The 23119-nt window shown below is 53.0% G+C and overlaps 1 protein-coding gene across 2 annotated transcripts; it reads left to right on the top strand.

Moving 5' to 3' along the window:
* Window positions 1-3891: 3891 nt before the first annotated feature.
* TMEM11 (transmembrane protein 11) lies at window positions 3892-21399 on the top strand. 2 transcript variants are annotated; one of them, XM_015118690.3, is made up of 3 exons: window positions 3908-3978; window positions 6803-7094; window positions 20495-21399. In XM_015118690.3, coding segments are annotated over exons 2-3 (519 nt in total). In that variant the 5' UTR covers window positions 3908-3978; window positions 6803-7092; the 3' UTR covers window positions 21012-21399.
* The last annotated feature ends 1720 nt before the right edge of the window (window positions 21400-23119 follow it).

The following is a 23119-nucleotide window of genomic DNA, read 5'->3' as shown; positions in this document are numbered from 1 at the left end:
CCTGGCTAATTTTTTGTATTTTTAGTGGAGACGGGGTTTCACTGTGTTAACCAGGGTGGTCTCAATCTCTTGACCTCCTGATCCACCCACCTTGGCCTCCCAAAGTGCTGGGATTACAGGCGTGAGCCACCACGCCCGGCCACAACATTCTGTCTTCAGTCCTTCACATGCACGCTCTTCCAAGTCCCACTCAAATGTTACCTTTTGATGCGGTCGTTTTTTGTCTTTTTTTTTTTTTTAAGAGACAGGGTCTCACTCCGTCCCTCAGGCTGGAGTGTAGTAATACAGTCATAGCTCCCTGCAGTCTCAAACTCCTGGGCTCAAGAGATCCTCTCACCTCAGCCTCTCCAGTAGCTAGGACTACAGACAACTTCTGTGCATTAACAGTAATCAAGAGGCAACGTTGTGAGGATCTTAGCCCAAGTTGGCAGATTGGAAGCAGACGGCCATTCAGAAGTTAAGGGGAGAGTAAAAGCCGGAGAAACGGGAAGGTCGTTAGGGCCACAGTTGTTTTGAGCATTTACATTTACTCTGTGTACTAGACCTACCTCCAGTGCTTCTGAAGAGGCATGATGGCAGCGTGTAATCCCTGGACAGTTTGGGCTCAAAGCCTAGCACTTTCCTGCCTGGCAGTGTGAGCAAGTCACTCAGGTCCTCTGTAAGCTGATTTCCTCATTTGCAAAATGAGATTGTTGATAATATCACTTTTTTTTTTAAGACAGAGTCTTGCTCTGTGGTCCAGTCTGGAGTTCAGTGGTGCGATCTTGGATCACTGGACTGGGTTCAAGTGATTCTCCTGCCTCAGCCTCCCGAGTAGCTTGGATTACAGGCGCACGCCACCATGCCTGGTTAATTTTTGTATTTTTAGTGGAGACGAGATTTCACCATGCTGGCCAGGCTGGTCTTGAACTCCTGACCTCAGGTGATCCACCCGCCTCAGCCTCCCAAAGTGCTGGGATTACAGGCGTGAACTACCGCGCCTGGCCAACAGTATCACTTTTAGAGGGTTGCTGTGAAGATCAAGATGGAGATCACTTAAAATACAGAACAGCACTTGGCATTACATAATAATCACTTGTTACCGTTACCCTGTGCTGTTTTTCTAAGTTCCATATATGTATCACCTCATGAAACACAGCAATCCTCTGAGGGGAGGTACTATCATCCATGATACAAACCAGGCAGCTGAGAAAGAGAAGTTACACAAGCAGCCCCTGAGCCAGAAGTGTGTTCTAGAATCCCTAGTATACCCTCTGAACCACCACACTGATCCAAAGAAAAGACACCCATATCCGCAGACAGTGTCATACCACGGAATTGTTCAGAGGTCTCCAGTATGGGCTACGCTGTCACTTGGAGGCAGGGCCGTATGACCCAACTGAAAGACCAGGTACTTTTTAGAGACCAGACAGGTACAAGGTCTTGAAGGCTAAAAGTTGGCTGGGAGGGCTGGGCACGGTGGCTCACGCCTGTAAATCCCAGCACTTTGGGAGGCCGAGGCCGACGGATTAAGAGCTCAGGAGTTAGAAAGCAGCCTGGCCAACATGGTGAAACCCCGTCTCTACTAAAAACACAAAAATTAGCCAGGTGTGGTGGCACGCGCCTGTAATCTCAGCTACTCAGGAGGCTGAAGCAGGAGAATTGCTTGAACCTGGGAGGCGGAGGTTACAGTGAGGTTGCAGTGAGCCAAGATCGCGCCACTGCATTCAAGCCTGGGAGACAGAACAAGACTCTGTCTCGAAAAAACAAACAAAGTTAGCTGGGTGGCAAACGCATTTAGGCAAAGCATAGAACATCTGCGTACCTGCAACCCCTCTGAATTTACTAGCTTGTTAAGTTCCAGACGTGAAAGGTAGGCAGTTGAATCTGGAGAGGTAGGCAACTTCCAAACTACGGGGCGGGGGGGGGGGGGGCGGTTTTGAGACGGAGTCTGGCTTTGTCGCCCAGGCTGGAGTGCGGTGGCGCGATCTCGGCTCACTGCAAGCTCCGCCTCCCGGGTTCACGCCATTCTCCTGCCTCAGCCTCCCGAGCAGCTGGGCCAACAGGCGCCCGCCACCACGCCCAGCTAATTTTTTTGTATTTTTAGTAGACACGGGGTTTCACCGTGTTAGCCAGGATGGTCTCGATCTCCTGACCTCGTGATCCGCCCGCCTCGGCCTCCCAAAGTGCTGGGATTACAGGCGAGAGCCACCGCGCCCGGTCTAGGGGCGGGGGGGGGGTGTTTCTTGATTGTGCTAAGGAGTTTGAATCACACACTATAAGTGATGAGGAACGGTGAGAGGATTGTAAGCAGCTAAAACTGTGGTAGAATGTGAGCTGTAAGGAAATCAAAAGGAATCCTCAACAATGAGAGGGTCGCCTTTCCTTCTGCTGGCCGTCCTGCTGTGGCCTGCGGTGGGTGGGGACGGGGGTTCCACTACACGGAAGTGTGACACGCCGGGCTGGACTTCTTCTAGGCTGAATTTGGGGCAGATTTTTGCATTTGTTTTGCTCAAGTATTTATGGGGCCAACTAATATGTTTAGCAACGTTGTGTGTGGGAGCAGTAGAGGAACTGAGAAGTTTACAAACTGTAAGAGATCCCCCAAAGAGTCCACAGGTCTGAGGCAGCAGCACCTGGGAATCTCTGGGTTCCAGTTAGTCCTTCCTGACTGACTCGTTACAGCAGTGTCCAGACAAGGAGATGTCAGGTCCTGGGGCAGGGTTCCCGTCAGGTGGGATGGTTTAGCCCCGCATCTGCTTTCAAAGATCCCGAGATTGGCCGGGCGCGGTGGCTCAAGCCTGTAATCCCAGCACTTTGGGAGGCCGAGACGGGCGGATCACGAGGTCAGGAGATCGAGACCATCCTGGCTAACACGGTGAAACCCCGTCTCTACTAAAAATACAAGAAAATTAGCCGGGCGAGGTGGCGGGCGCCTGTAGTCCCAGCTACTCGGGAGGCTGAGGCAGGAGAATGGCGTGAACCCGGGGGGGCGGAGCTTGCAGTGAGCCGAGATCGGGCCACTGCACTCCAGCCTGGGGCACAGAGCAAGACTCCGTCTCAAAAAAAAAAAAAAAAAAAAAAAAAAGATCCCGAGATTATGCCGTCGCAGCGGACAGGACAAGAGTGGGTGCGTGGCAGGGACTGAGTCTGAGGCCTGGAGGCCCTGTCTGAAACAGGGCTGTCGCTGTCGCAGGGCCCTCTCTCCTTCAAGCAGTTATCATACAGCTATTCCCCTTCCTTGCGTTCAGACCCTCTCCTCTAACAGCCTGCACCTGCAAGCAGGGACCTCCGTGGCAGCCGGGACAGCGTGTCTGTCTCGGCCTCCCCAAAGTACCCCGGAGTCTGAATTGGGCGGGGGATGGTGCGGGAGCAGCGCCTGACTCCGAGGAGGACCCGGGCGGCGTCTCCCGCCCCTCGGTGACCTTATGGGCCAAGGCTGTGAAGAGCAGGCGGGGCGACGCGGAGGGGCCGGGCGCTAGAGGCCCGCAAACAGCGCGGCGGTCCCCGGCAGGAGACGCGGCCTGGCGGGCCGGGACGGCGGCGCCGGGCGCCTACGCGCGGTGCTCTGGGAGTTGTAGGCACTTTCCTCTTCTCTCTCCTTCAGCTGGCTGGCTCTCGAAACCCAAGGACCTACCGGTGGGTGGGCGCCTGTGACTCCCAGGCTGCGAACGCCGGGAACTCAGTTTCTTCAAAAATGTCTGAACCCAGGACTGCTCCTGGGGGTCCTCGCGCCCTCGCAGAAGGACTACGGGCCCCGGCGACCCCGGGGGCGGGGCTTCTGGCGCGCTGCCTTGTGGGCGCGGTAGTTCCGCCAGGCCCGGCTTCCGCCTGCCGAGCGTCCCGGGACAGCGGGCCGGACTACACTTCCCGTCGGCCCGCCTGCTCTCCCGATGCCGCCTTGGCGCGAGACGTTGGCAAGCGGAGTGTCTCCAAGATGGCCGCTTGGGGAAGGAGGCGTCTTGGCCCGGGCAGCAGTGGCGGCAGCGCCCGAGAGAGGTGAGATCCAAGGGCTTGTTGCCCACGGTGCAGGCGGCTCAGGGGCCGGAGAGCCCAGCGCGGCCTCCGGGGGCTGCAGCAGCCTTCCTGCCCTGGTATCCCCGGGCTCCCCCGACCCCCGCCTGGCATACGGGGTTCCAGTTCCGGAGGATCCGGGATCCGGGTAGGAGCGAGGTCGAAGGCTTCGGCGGAGAGCTTAGGGGAAGGGGCGTTAGCCGGGCTGGGTAAGGTGGGCAGCGGTCATGCGGGGTGGGGCTCGAGGCCGGGCCGTGCGGAGAGGAACTGGCGCCCAGCGCAGGCCTCAGGGACCCGCCTAGCCGCGGGCTGATCGGCACCCTTCCCGCTTGGCCGCGCGCGTGGCCATCTCGCCCGCGGCCCCCGACGTGGCGAGGAAGGCAGGGCCCCTGGAGAGAGAAAGAAGGTGAAGCCTTCACAGAGCAGGCCGGCTGCGGCAGGGGTAGTTTGATCTGCACGTTTACCAGGGAGCTTTAGCTCCCACCACATGTGTCTCTTCCGGGCCCGGAGCCGTCCACTTCCTCGAGGGGCGATTCTGGAGACTTTTGGATGGTTCTGTGCAAGCGCTCCTGCCGTGGAAGTCAATTAAAGTGACCTTTCCTAATGAATGGTGTGTGGGTAGGGAGCTAGGAGCGTGTTTCTTCCAACAGAGACCTCCATTTGAGTAACTGATTTCTAGAAGATGAGATTGGAGTAGTTTCCGTGTTACATGTTCAAGTTGCAGTTTTTGCTTCTGGGAAGCAGTTTCAGCTAGTGGAAGCCACTAGAAGCTGTTCAGCCGCTAGAAGTTTTGGGAGAGGATGTATATTGGTGGAGCCACCTGGATGAACTATCCGCTAAAGCTTGATTGTTAACAGCAGCGGTCAGCAAAAAAGGAAAGTTTTGGTTTTGCTGTTGTTGTTTTTTTCCCCGTCTCTTTGGTGAAGATTGTCTAACCAGAAAATTTCTCTGCCTGTCAACTACTCTGCATTATTCCTTTTCTATGACTGATTCCATCCCGTGTTCATTGCTATTGCTTGCAGATGGCTTTCCCAGCTGGGAAGATTCTTCCTGTTTGGCAGTTGTGATAGAGTCCGTTAGCTTGCTTGCACTTTATTCTTGAGCCCAGTTAGCCAACGTCGCCCATTCTGCATTTCCTCTTCCTTGGAAAAGCAGTGGTAAACACACTTTTGTTTTTTTAACTCCCGCCTGGTATTTCTTAGATTGGACCATTTAAATAAGTTACCTCAGTGGTTTTCAGATGCCCTTAAAAACTAGCAAACATTTTCAAGATATTCAATGCAAACAGTAATAGGAAATAACCTGTTTAGAAAACAAAGTTTTAGAAACGTTCGCCCTCTTGTTGGACTAAAAGCAACTGAAGAGAGCCTTATAGGGATGCCTCAGGCAGGGAACAGGAGCCTTGCCAGCACAGGTTAAGCTTTTATTGATCTAAGAAAATAGATCCTGAGAATTGTTTTTGCTTTGGCTTGAGACAAGTATTTATTCAAAATGGAGTTGGCAAATCAGCAGTGCATCAGCTGGAGCCAGTGCTTGACTGTTGAACCTCAACAGTTTTTAAGAGAATTTAAATTAGTTGCCAACAGATTTCACATAAAACGCTCCCTGAAAAGCTGGGTAGTGGCTGACTCTTTTTGGTTAGGACAGTGCTCTCCAGTTCTTGGTTCCTCACCTGACAGCTTGACTCAATCACCTGACAGCTTGACTCAATGCATTTACCTGCTTGGTCTCAGGTTGCACCTTTGGCCTGGAACTGAAGGCTCCACTCATACACGCAGATGTTGTGTGTCAGCAGGAATGTGGCATTTGGTTTTGTGGTTTGGATGTCACCATCAACTCTCCTAGATAATGTGGTGTGGGTGGAGACTACCTCTCTGTTTGCTTTTGCTGTAAACCCCTAGCCAGGTTCTGTAGGAAAAGTCATTTGCCCGAGCCCAGCTTCCCTAAGCTCTTTCCATGCTGAGCAGGGGATGGAAACATAACCCGCTGTGTGGCTAGCGAGCTGACTTCTGGGCATCCCTCCATTCCTGCTCAGTTGGTGATGACTGTTCAGGTGGGGCAGGGCGGATTAGCTGATGGCCCAGCACCCTAGATTAGGAGATCTGAGTGTATTATTGGCTCTTATGACTGAAGTAGGCTGTTTATGGCTCTCTTAAATGACTTTGTTCCATGTCACATTTGTGCTGACTCAAATCTCAGCTCCATATTGTACGAGTGCTCTCTCCCGTTGCTGCTCACACCTGGTTAGCATCCGCTTTTGCTGAAGCTGAGGGAAACAGTGTCTGGTTTGGACAAGGGGCTAGAACAGAGCGACGCTTTGGGCAAACTTGCCAGATTTGCCAGCGGCTACCAACTCTGAAGCACGCACTGTACTTAAAGGCCTCACCCAGTGCCAGATTGCCCACAGTATTACTGCCAGCGCTGTGTGTTGGATGGTCCAGCTTAGCGCGTGGTAGCGTGTGGGTTCTTGCTTTACCTTGTTGAGTCTAGAACCACAGCTCTAGAATTAGTGCTGAATTAACACAGCAGTTCAGTAGTCACCAGCCACATGTGGCGATTACATTTAAATTCATTAAAATGAAATAAAATGAAGAATTCAGCTCCTCAGTCTCACTAGCCACATTTCAAAGGCTCAATAGCCACTTCTGGCTCGTGGCTACCATATTGGACAGCACAGGTGGAGGACATTTCCATCACTGCAGAAAGTTACGATATGGACAGTGCTGGTTTCGACTAAATTAGGAGGGGTGGAAATAGCAAAATGGTAGTGCTTGCATGTTGATTTTTCTCTCCACTCCATTAAATCTAGGGAACCAACAGTGTTTGTAATGAAGAACATCAGACTCTGAGCTGTAACCTGAATTCTTGTCCAAAATTCAGCACACTGGCAACGAGCACATCAAACAGATTGCCACTTGTCCTGTCGGCGTCTTTGAGACACACTTGCCCATCTAGGAAAGCACAGTGCAGGTATCTGTGTTCTGCCACCGTGTGCCAGCCCGGACCAGCTCACAGACAGCCCCGCCTGTCTTACTTGGGTTGCTTGACTTCACTCTCTCAGGGCCCCTGAACCTCCCTGAGCCCTCCGTGATTGTTGGAATGTGAGTATAGCTGTGTGCTCTGAGTTCCTGTTTTTATAATCATGTGAAGATGTACTTGATCTGCTTCTGAGCATGATACGAGGCAACCTGGGGTGTGCAGAGGGCCAGACGCACTGGGCTAACGGTTCAGGTTTAGGGTGAAGTTATTTTTTGCGGCCTGCCCCTCCCCTGGCTTGCGTGGCCATCTGCTCCAGCATTTTATAAGCAGCCAGTTCCCTGGGCTGACTTCCATAGCTTTCCATGCCACGCTTTATTCCCCAGGACCTGTCCTCTTCTTTGTGAACTCAGGTGTGCCTGGTCCCAGGTGGCCTTGCAGGTTCATCCAGCGAGCACATGGAGCACAAGCCCCCGGGGCAGGTCGGGCCATGGTCCTGGGGTGACAGCTTCCCTTTCAGATCTGATCCTTCCCTTTTACACTCCCAGGGTTTGGGAGTATTGAATCTCTCTTGAAAGACTCCCATGCTCGCTTTTGTGTGTGGTGGGAGTTTTGGTTTCCTTCGGGCTGGGATGAGATGAGCAGATACGGGATCTGCACCCAAGTGTGTGGGGGTTTAGCCACTGGTTGTGGGGTTCTGCTCCGCTGCCTGACAAAGGCAGAGCCACATGTTCGGGCCACAGAAGTTGGATTCGTAGGTAAGGATGGGGTTCGTCCTCTTCAGCATTGATGTGCCTTCAAGTTTTCAAGAATTTCTGTTTTCCTTGGTTCACTCAAGCAGCCTGGATTCCAAGTGCATGAAATGTGTGCCTCCGTGGCTCAGTCCTTTAGGTCATGTTCCAGGGAAGACCCCCCTTTCTGAAGAGGGGAGGGCTGCGCCTGGGTCCACGGAGGTGGGGCGGTGGCTCCTGTGCTCCGGCTTGTGGGTGTGTACCTGTTCTTCAATGAGCGAGGTGCGGGGGGTAGAGGTGGGCAGTCCTCCACGAGCGAGCGCACCCGGGAACCTCCCAGCCGCCGCTGTGTTCCGCCCTGGTGCCGGCAGCCACTTGATGGGCACAGTTCTCAGGAAAAGCTGACGACCCATGTAGTAGTCATAACCGTTCTTCAGAGCAGGGCCGTCCAGTAGGAGTTTCTGGCACGACAGACTCCTTCTGGTGTGTCCCTGCAGTCCATTAGGGCAGCCATGAGCCATGTATGGCTGTCAGGATTTGTAGTGTCTGAGGAACTGAGGTTTTTTTGATTTATTTATTTGTTTGATGAGACAGGTCTGGCTCTGTCACCCAGGCTGGAGTGCAGTGGTGTGATCTCGGCTCTCTGCAACCTGCGTCTCCCTGGCTCAACGCATTCTCCCACCCCAGCCTCCCGAGTAGCTGGGGCCACAGCCATGCACCACCACGCCCAGCTCACTTTTGTAGTTTTTGTAGAGGCGGCCGTTCACCATGTTGTCCGGACTGGTCTTAAATTTGTGGGCTCAAGGAATCCACCTGCCCTGGCCCCCCAAAGTGCTGGAATTACAGGTGTGAGCCACTGTGCCCGGCCAGGAACTGAATTTTTTAATATTTCTAATTTTCATTAATTGAAATTTCAACAGCCACATGTGCCTTAGGCAGAGGGGCAGTGCTTGGCGACTGTTCCCTCTTCACTGCAGTCCTCTGGGAGAGCCAGGGCCTCTGGCCCCATTTGACAACACGGGACACTGGCTCAGAGGGGCCGGGTGTTTTACCCTAGGACACAAAGCCGGTAGGCAGCTGAGAGAGAATTGAATCCACCCTCTCGGCTCCCCCACTCGGTGCACCGTGTTCCTGCCCCCCCAGATAGAAGCGCTGCCTAGTTACCAGTGCGCAGAATAGGAAAGCGTCCTCTGAAGCAGACGAAAGGGCTGGGCACCCTGTGAAAGTTCCTTGGCCTGTGGGAGCCGTCCTCAGGCCATGGGGCCACGTGCCCGTGCCTTTGAGTCTGAGGCACGGGCTTTCGCTGCTTCATTCCTCTGCTTTCTGTGGGTCGGGAAGAAGCAGGGCTTAATTAGGCAGAAGCGGGTGGAGGTCCAGCCCAGCCCCTCCCGTGTCATAGGTGATCAGGTGACCCTGTTCACTAAACGAAAAGCAACCTGACGGATGGGTTGACTTCTTTCCGGTACCAGTTCTCTTAATAACCATCATTGTTTTTCCCCTCCTGTCACTCCTGTGGCTCATCCCTGTAATCATTACAAATGTCCCTCCAACCTGTGTCTTTTGGGAACCTGTTACATTCAGGCCCCGTGCTGGGGAGACTCTGATGGAAACGCAGCCGCCGTCCCGGTGGAGCTTCAGGCCTGCCTGTGAGCCCGGCCCACTCCAGGAAGGGCCTAATGGGGGTGCTTCCACTCAGATTTGCCTCTGCTGGGTCTCTGAGAACCGGGGAGGTGATGGTGGCTGGCCTGGCAGCGTGGCCAGTGTTTGCTCAAGGGAAACAGGGAGCTGGAACCGTCCTTCTCTTTTTGGGCAGGACTGTGGGTAGACACCAGCATGATGCCTCAGCCATGAGAAGCTGCCCGTCCAGACTTCTGCCTTTCATGGACACCGAGAAGGTTCTGGAGCAGGAAGTGAGCCACCTCCTGTTCTTCTTGGCAGTGAAAGGAGGGACCCCCCACGGGTGTCTGGTCCCTTAACCTCAACGGATATAGGGTTGAACAGAATTTTTCTTTTTTTTTCTTTTTTTTTTTTTTTTTGAGATGGAGTCTTGCTCTGTCGCCCAGGCTGGAGTGCAGTGGCGTGATCTCGGCTCACTGCAAGCTCTGCCTCCCGGGTTCACGCCATTCTCCTGCCTCAGCCTCCCGAGCAGCTGGGACTACAGGCGCCCGCCACCGTGCCGGGCTAATTTTTTGTATTTTTAGTAGAGACGGCGTTTCACTGTGGTCTCGATCTCCTGACCTCATGATCCGCCCGCCTCGGCCTCCCAAAGTGCTGGGATTACAGGCATGAGCCACCGCGCCCGGCCAGAATTTTTCTTTTTTTTCTTTTTTTTTTTTTGAGACGGAGTCTCGCTCTGTCGCCCAGGCTGGAGTGCAGTGGCCAGATCTCAGCTCACTGCAAGCTCCGCCTCCCGGGTTCACGCCATTCTCCTGCCTCAGCCTCCCGAGTAGCTGGGACTACAGGCGCCCGCCACCTCGCCCGGCTAGTTTTTTTTTTTGTATTTTTTTAGTAGAGATGGGGTTTCACCGTGTTAGCCAGGATGGTCTCGATCTCCTGACCTCATGATCCGCCCGCCTCGGCCTTCCAAAGTGCTGGGATTACAGGCTTGAGCCACCGCGCCCGGCCGAATTTTTCTTTTTTAAGAATAAGTTTATAATTATTTTTCCCATTATAAAAGAAACACTTTGGCCGGGCGCGGTGGCTCACGCCTGTAATCCCAACACTTTGGGAGGCTGAGGCGGGCGGATCAGGAGGTCAGGAGATCGAGACCATCCTGGCTAACACAATGAAACCCCATCTCTACTAAAAATAGAAAAAATTAGCTGTGTGTGGTGGTGGGCACCTGTAGTCCCAGCTACTCGGAAGGCTAAGGCAGGAGAATGGCATGAACCCGGGAGGCGGAGCTTGCGGTGAGCCGAGATTGCGCCACTACACTCCAGCCTGGGCGACAGAGTGAGACTGTCTCAAAAAAAAAAAAAACAAAAAGAAACACTTTTTTTTTTAAATACAGAAAAGCATGAAGAAATTGAAAAGTCACCTATTAGGCCACCATCCAAAGAAAACCACTGTTGATCTATTTTCCTTTTTTTTTTTTTTTTTTTTCTTTTCTGGTTTTTTTTGTTTGTTTGTTTGTTTGATTTTTGAGACGATGGCTCACTCTTGTCCCCCAGGCTGGAGTGTAATGGCGCAATCTTGGCTCACTGCAACCTCCTGGGTTTAAGCGATTCTCCCGCCTCAGCTTCCCAAGTAGCTGGGATTACAGGCGCCTGCTACCATGCCCGGCTAATTTTTGTATTTTTAGTAGAGACAGGGTTTCACCATGTTGGCCAGGCTGGTCTCAAACTCCTGACCTTAGGTAATCTGCCCACCTCGGCCTCCCAAAGTGCTGAGATTACAGGCGTGAGCCACCGCGCCGGGCCTGATCCATTTTCATGTATAGCACCTTTGATACTTTGTCTTATATATCTTGTCTTAGTGGTTTTTAAAATTATTATTATTGAGGCAGAGTCTCGCTTTGTTACCCAGTCTGGAGTGCAGTGGCACAGTCTTGGCTTACTGTCGCCTCTGCCTCCTGGGTTCTAGTGATTCTCCTGCCTCAGTCTCCCAAGTAGCTGGGACCACAGACATGCGCCAATACACCCAGCTAATTTTTGTATTTTTAGTAAGGACATGGTTTTACCATGTTTGCTGGGCTGGTCTTGAAGTCCTGACCTCATGATCTGCCTGCCTCAGCCTCCCCAAGTGCTGGGATTACAGGCGTGAGCCACCGCGCCCGGCGTATCTTAGATTTTTTAAAGTTTATATGTTAAACACATCAAAAGTTATGTTTACAATAATGTGAAAAGTAATAAACATGCCCCAGCACGATGGCCCTTAAAAACATAACGCAAAATGAAAGAGGCCAGTTGCTGGAGACCACATGTTACAGGATTCCATTTAAATGAAATGCCCAGAATTGGCATATGCAGAGAGTGGGGAAGCAGACTGGTGGTCGTGGAGGGCTGGGAAGGGCTGAGGAGATGTGAAGGGACCGCTGATTGGTACAGGGTTTCTTTCTGAGATGATGAAAATGCACCAGGATCAGTTGTGCTACTGGTCACACAACTGTGGGAAAGTGCTGAGCCACCTCATCGTTCACCTCACATGGGGGGGATGCCCTGGGAATTCTATCCCAGTAAAGCTGCCATTAAAAAATACAAATCAGGCCAGGCGCGGTGGCTCATGCCTGTAATCCCAGCACTTTGGGAGGCCAGGCGGGCGGGTCACCTGAGTTTAGGAGTTCGAGACTAGCCTGGCCAACATGGAGAAACTCCGTCTCTACTAAAAATACAAAATTAGCCAGGCGTTGTGGCACATGCCTGTAATCTCAGCCACTCGAGAGGCTGAGGCAAGAGAATTGCTTGAACCCAGGAGGCGGAGGTTGCAGTGCGCCAAGATCGTGCCACTGCACTCCAGTCTGGGCGACAAGAGTGAAACTCCGTCTCCACAAAATAAATAAATAAACGAATAAATAAAAATAAAATGAGGTCAGGTACAGTGGCTCTTGCCTGTAATGCCAATGCTTTGGGAGGCCGAGGGCCGAGGGAGGCAGATCACTTAGGAGTTCGAGACCAGCCTGGCCAACATGGTGAAACCCCGTCTCTACTAAAAATACAAAAATTAGCTGGGCGTGGTGGCGCATGCCTGTAGTCCCAGCTATTTGGGAGGCTGAGGCAAGTGACTCGCTTAAGCCCGGGATGCAGAGGTTGCAGTGAGTCGAGATGGTGCCATTACACTCCAGCCTGGGCGATAGAGCGAGACTGTGTCTCAAAAGAAAGAAGATGGAAAATAACAAGTGTTGGTGAGGATATGGAGAAATGGGAACTCCTGTGCACTGCTGGTGGGAATGTACAATGGTCCAGCTGCTCTGCAAACAGTATGGAGTTTCCTCAAAAAAAACTACAAAGTTGAATTACTATGTGATGCACAGCAGTTCCACTTCCGGGTATATATACCCCCGAAAAAAGCAAGGAATCAAAGAGATGTGTGTGCACCCGTGTTCGTAGCAGCTTTATTCACAATCGCCCATGGTGGAAACCAGAGTATCCATCACAGATGAATGGATTAATGAAATGTGGTTTATGCATACAGTGGAACATTATTCAGCCTTAAAAAGGAAGAAAATTCGGATACATGCTACAACATGCATGAACCTTGAAGACTAATTATGCTCAGTGGAATAAGCCAGACACAAAAGGGCAAATACTATATATGCTCCCACTTGTATGAAGTACTTGTATAGTCAGATTCATTGGGGTAGAGAGTAGAATGGTAGTTTGCAGGGGCTTGGCGTTGCTGGGGAATGAGGGGGTCGTTTCATGGGCAGAGTTTCAGTTTGGGAAGATAAAGGAATCCTGGAGGTGGATGGTGGTGATGGTTGTACATCAGTGTGCATGTGCTTAGTGCCACTGAACTGTACGCTTAAAAGTGCTTACGGTGGAATATTTTATGTGTATTTTACCACACTTTAAAAAAGACAAAAGTGATAGACGTGTGTGCTCCCCGCCCAGCGTGATAGAGAACTGGTGTTACCCTGGCCCGCCTCCCCCTGCAGCAGAGACCCTCGCTGTCTTTATAGCTGGCTCTCAGTGGCACGTCCCTGACCTCTGCCGCCTTAGAGTGTGTGAGAGTTGTGTCCCTGGTTCAGGCCACTGCAACTCGTTCATGTCACTCATGGAGGAGTCGCGATTGTGCTCTCCGCGCTCCTGTCGGTCATCTTTTGCTCTCACCGAACAGTCCTGCTCTTTCTTGCCCAGCTCTTGCCTTTTGGGGAGATGCTTCCAGATTATGGCTGCTGGCACAGGCTGTGACATCCATCCAGAGGGGTCGTGGAGTTGCCCTGCTGAGTTTTCACTGTGGCCGCCTTTTAACTGGAATGCTAGTGTTCCCAGGGGATTCCTTTGCTGACTGCGAGAGCTGATTGAGTTGGGCTCTAAAGTGGAGAGCGGAGGGCCTGAAGCCTGACTCTGGTTGAAGGCTGAGGGAGGGAAGTTCAAGACGCCTACTTTACAAGTGCCTACAAGCTATCCTGAGGCAGCAGAGGGCGGTCCCCTTCAGGGTCTGCAGCAGTCCCCCTGAGGTGCTGGAACTGCGACCCCTGCTTCCAGCGCTAAAGGCTCAGAGAATCCAAAGCTACCTCAGTGCTGGCATGGTGTGTTTAGGATAGCGACACTGATCCTTTTACTTTTCTTCTTCCATATGTTAAGACCCACTTCCGACAGTGATCTTTAAGTACCAGAGATCATGCCAGATTCAAAAGGATCAAAAGTCATTTACTAGAAAGAGCCCTCCCTCCCTTTTCTTTCCTGAACCCCTTAGTTCCCTCCCTAGTGACCAGTCATAAAAATCATGTCTTGGTATATCCTTTCAGAAATGTTCTGTGTATATAAAAGCAAACAGACTTTTTTTTTTTTTTTTTTTTTTTGAGACGGAGTCTCACTCTGCCGCCCAGGCTGGGGTGCAGTGGCCGGATCTCAGCTCACTGCAAGCTCCGCCTCCCGGGTTTACGTCATTCTCCTGCCTCAGCCTCCCGAGTAGCTGGGACTACAGGCGCCCGCCACCTCGCCCGGCTAGTTTTTTGTAATTTTTAGTAGAGACGGGGTTTCACCGTGTTAGCCAGGATGGTCTCGATCTCCTGACCTCGTGATCCGCCCGTCTCGGCCTCCCAAAGTGCTGGGATTATAGGCTTGAGCCACCGCGCCCGGCCGCAAATAGACTTTTAAAAATCACTACAGATAGCATACTGTACACACTCTTCTGAACTCTGCCTTTCCCCCTGAACTTGCTTTCGCTTGGAGACTTTGCTGTTACTGCTGCTACCTCCTTCCTTCCTTCCTTCCTTCCTTCCGTTCGTCCGTCCATCCGTCCGTCCTTCCTTCCCTTTCTTTCTTTCTTTCTTCTTCTTTTTTTTTTTTGACAGAGTTTTACTCGTTGCCCAGGCTGGAGTGCAGTGGCGTGATCTCAGCTCACTGCAACCTCCGCCTCCTGGGTTCAAGCAATTCTTCTGCCTCAGGCTCCCGAGTAGCTGGGACTACAGGCACGTGCCACCAAAAACCCAGCTAATTCTTGTGTTTTTAGTAGAGATGGGGTTTCACCATGTTAGCCAGGCTGGTGTCAAACTCCTGACCTCAGGTGATCCACCTGCCTTGGCCTCCTAAAGTGCTGGGATTATAGGCATGAGCCACTGCGCCTGGCTGCTTTTTCTTTTTCTTTCTTTCTTTTTTTTTTTTTTTAAACATAGACTATTAATTGCTTTCTTACTAGTCATTTCACACCTGCAATGAAAAGCAAAAATACAGTCCCTTAGGAAGCCCAGGGCTCAAAAGATTCCAACTAGCTCTTACTTAAAAAAAAAGAAAAAATCTCCGTATAATAATTTTAAAAAAAGGAAAAAAAAAAAATCTCCCATGCACCAGGGTTCAGGACGCCCAGATCCTTAGGCCCATGGCCTTACAAGTTGGAAGGCAGCTGGTGATGCTCTGCAGTGGTTTGAGACACCCTTCCGACTGGGTTCTTTCCTTCATTCGGTTTTGTTTGACCCGCAAGCAGAAGCAAGCCATGTATGGGTGGCTGCTGGGTGCTCAGGTGCTGGCTGGACGTGGCTGTGTCCTGGGAGTACTCGGCAGTTTCTTTTTTTTTTTCTTTTTCTTTCCGTCACCCAGGCTGGAGTGCAGTGGCACACTCTCGGCTCACTGCAACCTCTGCCTCCCGGGTTCAAGTGATTCTTGTGCCTCAGCCTCCTGAGTAGCTGGAATTTCGGGCGTGCACCACCACGCCGGGCTAATTTTTGGTAAAGACGGTTGCACCGTGTTGGCCAGGCTGGTCTCAAACTCCTGACATCAAGTGATCTGCACACCTTGGCCTCCCAAAGTGCTGGGATTATAGGCGTGAGCCACCACACCTGGTCATGGCCACGAGTTTCTGAAGTAAGAGGAGTCCAGCAGTCCGTGTCAGCAGTGCAGACCTGAACCCAGGGCCCCAGCAGCGACAGCTTAAAAACCTGTGTCTGCACTGACAGCACCCCGCTCCCACCAGTGTCCCGGGAAGTTGGGGTGCTGATGGCCTGGTCGTGGTTGCGTGATCTCCAACAGAGGGATCCTGCAGCTTTGTGTGCGTCTGTGTGTGTTTTGGTTTGAACCTTGCCATCTCTGTATAGGGTCTGTTGCCTTATGGAATCCTAGAAATCCATTTCCCTAGACTTCACGTGTTGTCCTTTCCCAGTGGAAACCGAGATTCCCTTTGCCTAACTGACTTTAAAAGCAGAGTTGGTGAGCCTCTGGCGGCGGCACAGCTGTGCAGGGCCCTGCCTTTCTTTGGAGGCAGTATGGCTTATGCTCTTTGTGTTTCTGCTGTGGATAGGTGTCTTAGACAGTGGGCAGCAACAGTGCCTGGCCCGCATGAAGATGCCGAGGCTGCAGGAGGCCGGGGCCGTGGTTTGACAGGCGGGGGAGGGCAGACCCATGCCTCCATCTCAGGATGTGTGCTGGCGAGTGCCCCCATGTCCACGCGCTTGCTCACGGCTGTGTCATTCACAGGACTGCCCACAGCCGAGGGCAGAGGATGCCCAGTGTCCTCACTCCCTGTGCTGGGGGGCGGGCCACACCTGGCCTCGGCAGTGAGGTGGGAGACAGCCTGGAGGGCCTTGGCTTCTCGCTGCTTCTAGGCTGGTTGGGATACGTGGATGCACCCACCCATCCGTCCCAGCAAGCGATGGAGCCTGCAGAGGGGTCTGGGTAGATGTGGGTGCCAGCTGGGCTTGCAGGGGGGCCGGAGGGGATGAGGGGGTGGCATCTGCCCGCTGCTGTGTTTCCAGATGGGGCAGTCTGTTCTGGGGCTGGGGTTTCTGGAATTTCCTCTGTGGGACCAACGGTGGTTTTCAGTACATTCAGGATGGCGCTGACCTGCTGGGCAGAGAAGGGCACCGGACTCGGGTGGATTTGGGTGTTGGCCAGAGCATTGTGTAAGCCCAACTGAACACCTCCCTTTTGCTTTGAGTGTTCCTGAGGGAGGAAGCCTGCCTCTGGGGCCCGCCCCGAGGTGTCCCTGGCCTGGCTTTGACAGTCAGTAGGATGCACAAGCTGACTTGGAAGCAACTCCATTTCGGTCTCAAGATGGGGACACAGTTTGGCCCTCCGCCCCGACCTGGTTATCTGGCCTCTCTGCTCCTCTTGGCTGATGGACTTGAGACCAGAAGGGAGTTCTCTTGGCCAGGAGTGCTCCCACCTGAGAGTGGAGGCCCTGCCCCTCCCCCTACACCCAGGGCCACAGCCAGCCCATTGCGCCGCCGCCACTCATTTCTCAATTGAGCATGTGGGGGCACTGCTTGGCCTTCAGCCCCCAGCGCCAGTGAAGACCCTGCCTCAGGTGTGCTTGTTTGCTGTAGGTGCTTTTAAAATGCTGAATCTGGCTGGACGCGGTAGCTCATGCCTGTTAATCCCAGGACTTTGGGAGGCCAAGGCACGCGGAACACTTGAGCCCAGAAGCTCGAGACCAGCCGGAGCAACGTGGCGAAACCCCATCTGTACAAAACAATTTTTTTAAATTAGCCATGCAGCCAGGCGCGGTGGCACACACCTGTAGTCCCAGCTACTCGGGAGGCAGAGGTGGGAAGATCGCTTGAACCCGAGAGGTCGAGGCTGCAATGAGCAGAGATCACACCACTGCACTCCTACCTGGGTGACAGCGCAGGAACCTGTCTCAAAAATAAAAGCTGTTGAATCCTGCCTGGGAGTAACAGCTGGCCTCTCCCTCACCTCTCCTCTCAGACCACATGGAAAAACTCCACCGAGGGCTTTAGAAGGCAACCCCTCCTTTCCCCACAGAAGCTGCTCGTGCAGTCTTACAGTAACAGCTCATCAGTTCACCCCTGGCAAGGCAGCCACGACACTGGCACACAGTCACAGGCGGCTTGGCAGCAACCCAAGTTTAGGAGGCTCTTGTCCCACCCGCAGCGAACTGATTTCTCCCCAGTGCATGCAGTTTAATGAGGGCCTATGATTGAATTAGGAGGCTTTGCCTTAGCCCAGCTTCGTTACAGTGACTTTTGCAGGATAAAGAGTTCCCTTTGCCCAGGTCCAAGCCAGTGCCTTTTATGAAAGTGGTTCCCACCCAGGGGGTAGGGCCCCCATGTTTGGGGGCACAGTCAGCCCATTACTAATGACTTTCATCTTGAATGTGGCCACATAAGATCGTTCACCAGTTGTTCATCCAGCCAGCATGAAACCCAGCCTGTTAGGTTTGCTTCTTTGTTTGCTGAAAGCTTTGAGCTGGGAGGAGTCTCAGTTGTAGGGAGGACCGTGATTGCCTGTTCTTTTTCCTTGAAGTTTACCCTGACAGTCGGATTTCCACCATCCTTCACTTGGAACTGCTCCCATCTTTGAAGGAGCCTGGAGGGAGTTACCTTCATGCTGGGCTGAGGGTGGCTTGTTATGAGTCTTCACTCGTCGCTCCCATGTTGTGGCCGATGGCCAGGTGGCTCAGCTCCCCATGACTTTCCTCTGCACAGGTGCGCAGCCAGGTGTGCGTGCCAGGACAGGCCGGGCGGACGGGACCTTCGCGTCTGTGCACACTGAGGGCTGTGCTTCTCGTTGGCCCCTAAAGGAAGCTAGTTCCTGTCAGAGCCTCAGGTAGATGGGCCACACTGACCCTTGTGTGGCCTAGTACACTGTGCCAGAGCCTCCCAGTGGGAGGGGCATGGACTCCGGCAGGGGAGCAGTGACCAGCAGGTCCCTAGAGCCTCGTGTCCTTTAGTCAGATGAGTTTGACCGTCCTGGGGACCGGGGTGTGCTGAGGGAAGGGGCAGCTTTGCACTGAGGAGCATGGCTCTGCCCAGCCGGAGGAGCCATGAGTTGGAAAACTTGATCCAGCCTCAAGAGCTGTGTCTAGCAGTGTCCCTGTCAGGGCTCAGATCAAGACTTCTCGCGGATGAGCAGATAATGGAAAAGCAGGATGCAGAGTGGCGTTGCGGAGATGCAGAAAGATCTGTCTCAGCTGGCCGGGCGCGGTGGCTCAAGCCTGTAATCCCAGCACTTTGGGAGGCCGAGGCGGGCGGATCACGAGGTCAGGAGATCGAGCCCATCCTGGCTAACACGGTGAAACCCCATCTCTACTAAAAAAATACAAAAAAACTAGCCGGGCGAGGTGGCAGGTGCCTGTAGTCCCAGCTACCCAGGAGGCTGAGGCAGGAGAATGGCGTGAACCCGGGAGGCGGAGCTTGCAGTGAGCCGAGATCCGGCCACCACACTCCAGCCTGGGCGACAGAGCGAGACTCCGTCTCAAAAAAAAAAAAAAAGATCTGTCTCAGCTGAAACCAGCCAAGGAAAAATGACAAGGCGTGGGTAGCCCTGTATTCAGGCCTGCCCGCCACAGGTGAAGAAGATTCTGCTTTGGGTGGGAAATTTGGACTGCAAGGCCTGAAACCAAGAAAAGCCAGAATGCCTAAAATGCAGCTTGGCCCACGGTCACTGCTGGGGCTGCCACCGGGCTGCTGTCTGGCCTTGCTGCAGAGCTGCGCCTTCCATGTGGTGGATCTGCTGCTGCTTGGGGTCATGGCATGCACCCCAGTCCCAGGGGGAAAGCCCCTTGTGTGTTCTCTGTGGATGTGTTTCTGATGCAAATGAGTGGCATTTGCCGGTGGGGCAGGGGCCTGGGCCTGCAGGGCCGGAATCGGTGGCATTGCTGGCTGGATGTTTTGAAGCCCCTCAGTTGACCCTCCTGCCCGCTACGTTTGGGGGCCGCTACTGTCCTTGAAGTGTCGTCTTTTCCTAAGTCAGGGAAAGGGTCGCTTTTCCTATGCAGTGGGCTAGTGTCCTGGGTCTCCTGTTCTCCCCTCCGCGGTGGGGAGGAGCAGGAGGCTGCTGCCATCCGGGAAGGGCACCCAGGGCTCGTGCAGCCCGGCCTCCCAGGAGAGCCAAAGGAGTTTGGATTTTGCCCAAGGCAGAGCTCTTCCATTGTGCCTCTGTTCTGTGGGCCCAGGATGACTACTTAGGAACCGTGTGGAGGGTAAGGGCTTAGCATGATCTGTCCTGAGGCCTGTGGTTTGCAGTGAGAATCCTCCTGCAGTTGCCCTGATTAAGAGCGGCTCTCAGGCTGTTGGCCTCGTGCTGCCGTGTGCGCCCATGTGACTGTGCGAATCCTTCTTTCCCCTTTAGGCTCCTTTGCTGACTCAGATCAGTTGGTCCACAGCCTTAGGCTAACCACCAGGCCTGCGTTTGTTCTTTTAAACATCGAGGTACTCCTTTTCCTGCCTTTTTATATCTAAATTTTTTTTTTTTTTTTGAGACAGAGTCTCGTCCTGTCACCCAGGCTGCAGTGCAATGGCACGATCTCGGCTCACTGCAACCTCTGCCTCCCAGGTTCAAATGATTCTCCTGCCTCAGCCTCCCGAGTAGATAACGGGGATTATAGGCATGCGCCACCACACCTGGCTAATTTTTTGTATCTTTAGTAGACATAGGGTTTCACCATATTGGCCAGGCTGGTCTTGAACTCCTGACCTCATGATTCACCCACCCCGGCCTCCCAAAGTGCTAGGATTACAGGTGTGAGCCACTGCGCCCAGGCTTATTTCACTATTTCAGGAAAAGTACTTTTTACTGATTGTCTTGTGTTGGGATCTGAAGGAGATAAGGACCTCAGGGAGATGTGCTCTCCGCAGTGCAGGCTCAGACCTCCCCCAGCATCGAAACACAGTTAAGTGCTGCTCAGCCTAATCATCCTCTCTCTCTCTCTCCCTCTCCCGCCCCCTCCGTCAAAAGGGTGAGCTTGTCGGCCACAGACTGCTACATTGTGCACGAGATCTACAATGGGGAGAATGCCCAAGACCAGTTTGAGTACGAGCTGGAGCAGGCCCTGGAAGCCCAGTACAAGTACATTGTGATTGAGCCCACGCGCATCGGCGACGAGACGGCCCGCTGGATCACCGTGGGCAACTGCCTGCACAAGACGGCCGTGCTGGCGGGCACCGCCTGCCTCTTCACCCCGTTGGCGCTGCCCTTAGATTATTCCCACTACATCTCCCTGCCCGCTGGTGTGCTGAGCCTGGCCTGCTGCACCCTCTATGGGATCTCCTGGCAGTTTGACCCTTGCTGCAAGTACCAAGTGGAGTACGACGCCTATAAACTGTCGCGCCTGCCTCTGCACACACTCACCTCCTCCACCCCAGTGGTGCTGGTCCGGAAGGACGACCTGCACAGAAAGAGACTGCACAACACGATAGCACTGGCCGCCCTGGCGTACTGTGTAAAGAAGATTTACGAACTCTATGCCGTATGATCTCCGTAGAACAGGGAGCGAAGCAAAAACCACCTGGCCCACAAGAGACAACAGAGTCTTCAGATCGCCACGGCCACGTTTCTCACTCTGTGAGGCAGCAGAGCCTGGGAAGGTGTTTGGCTTAATATTCGTTATTTTTAAAAAAAATAACAGATCACGGGTGTACCCAGGGTTTTTCAGCTCATCACACTAAGATGTGGATTTCCATAACCCAAGAGGGGGGGGTCTGAGGCTGTGGAAGTCCGATCGGGCAGTGGAACGCTGATGGAGGCACACGCTGCTCAGGGGGTGCGGACGTGCTTTGGGGGAGGTCTTTAAGTCTATTGTTTAACTGTACCATCCAGAGCCCACCAGAAGCTATTGACCATTAAAATTATGAGAATTTCAACTCCCGCTGTTCTCTCTGTCCATGTCTGCCTGTAGCTGCTGCTGCACATCCGCTCTAGGTGGCGGCTTGTACGTGGAAGCAGCGGGTGCTGTGGTAGCCACCCTGCCCTGTTCCTAGCCGCGGCCCAGTGTTACCAGTCACAGCGACGACAAGCCTAGATCCGAGGTAGTCCTGGGCCCAAATCCCGCGCAGGAGCAGTCTCCTGGCTCGCGTTGGCCTCATCATTCCGAAGGCCAGCACTGCCACCATGCTGTTCAGGAACATGGTAGGATAAGGCGATGAGGCTTGGAGGCCTTTGGGTCTTCACTTGGGTTCACGTGGGGAGCTCTGGGCGCTAGGATCCCTCTTCGGAGATCTGAACACTGTTTTCTTTGAAGCACCGAAACTCTTCCTGCTGTGGACCCTGAGTTTATCAACCCATTGCCCTTGGCTGACAGAAAAGCCCTCAGAGCGATCTTGGAAGCACCCCCTGGCCGCAGTGCTCCCTGTTCCACAGGAGCCAAGCCAGTGCTCCGCCCTCACACCGAAGGGTAGACTGCATCACCTGCCACGTTTCCTCTAAGGCAGGGGTGGCCAATCTTGACTTCCCTGCGCCACATTGGAAAGAGAATTGTCTTGGACCACACATAAAATACACTAACACTAATGATAGCTGATGAGCTAAAATAATAATAATAATAATAATAATGTTTTAAGAAAGTTTACAAATTTGTGTTGGGCCACATTCAAAGCCGCCCTGGGCTGCATGAGGCCCGTGGGCTGCTGGTTGGTGATTGGACAAGCTTGCTCTAAGGCCTTGGGTAAATGGGAAATTATCGCTTCCACAAAAAGGCTAGGGCCCCTGTCTTCACTTCTGCCTTCCTAAAGCCCATTCATCCCTGAAGAGCCACATGGCACCTCCTTCTGAAGGCCAATCATTTTTTTCTTTTTTCTTTTTTTTTTTTTTTGAGACAGAGTCTTGCTCTGTCACCCACGATGGAGTGCAGTGGCGTGACCTCGGCTCACTGCAACCTCTACCTCCTGAGTTCAAGTGATTCTCCTGCCTTAGGCCCGAGTAGCTGAGACTACAGGTGTGTGCTACCATGCCCGGATGATTTTTGTTATTTTTAGTATAGACGGGATTTTGCCGTGCTGGCCAGGCTGGTCTCTAACTCCTGGCCTCAAGTGATCTGCCTGCCTCGGCCTCCCAAAGTGTCGGGATTACAGGCGTGAGCTGCCGTGCCCGGCAAGGCCAATCTTTAAGAGATAGCCAAAGTGGTTTCTCACCTAGTTTTAAACGCTCCATCAGGAAGACCTCATGTCACAGAGTCATGGAGGGGTGCATGGGAAGGCTTCACAAGGGGTGATTGGGCCATTTTTTGTAGGGGAGATTCAGAGCTTTTAAAGATTTTTAAAAGGGATCCATGGCCCGCAGAAAGTTTAAGAAACTTTGATTTAATTCCAAGAGATTTAGAAATACTTATCACTCAGTTGAGTGCAGGGGGCATGACGGTGTTGAGTGTGCACCGTTGTTTACGTGGCAGTCTCTAGGCACCTGGAATAATGGTAAAGAGGGAACTGCCTTAGCCACACAACTGATCCCGGAAAAACGTGCCTCATCTCGACGGCAGTGTGAGTTGAAATGCAGCTGCCCGTGACCCCTCAGGTGTCTGAGTGCTGGCATCTGAGCCTGCTGGGCAGGTTTTTTTTTGTTTTTTTTTTGTTTTTTTTTTAATAATGC

This window comes from Macaca mulatta, chromosome 16 (assembly GCF_049350105.2).
Source record: "Macaca mulatta isolate MMU2019108-1 chromosome 16, T2T-MMU8v2.0, whole genome shotgun sequence".
Taxonomy (NCBI): Eukaryota; Metazoa; Chordata; class Mammalia; order Primates; family Cercopithecidae; genus Macaca; species Macaca mulatta.
Note: the sequence above shows the minus strand (reverse complement) of the source record. Positions and strands in the feature narration are given on the sequence as shown.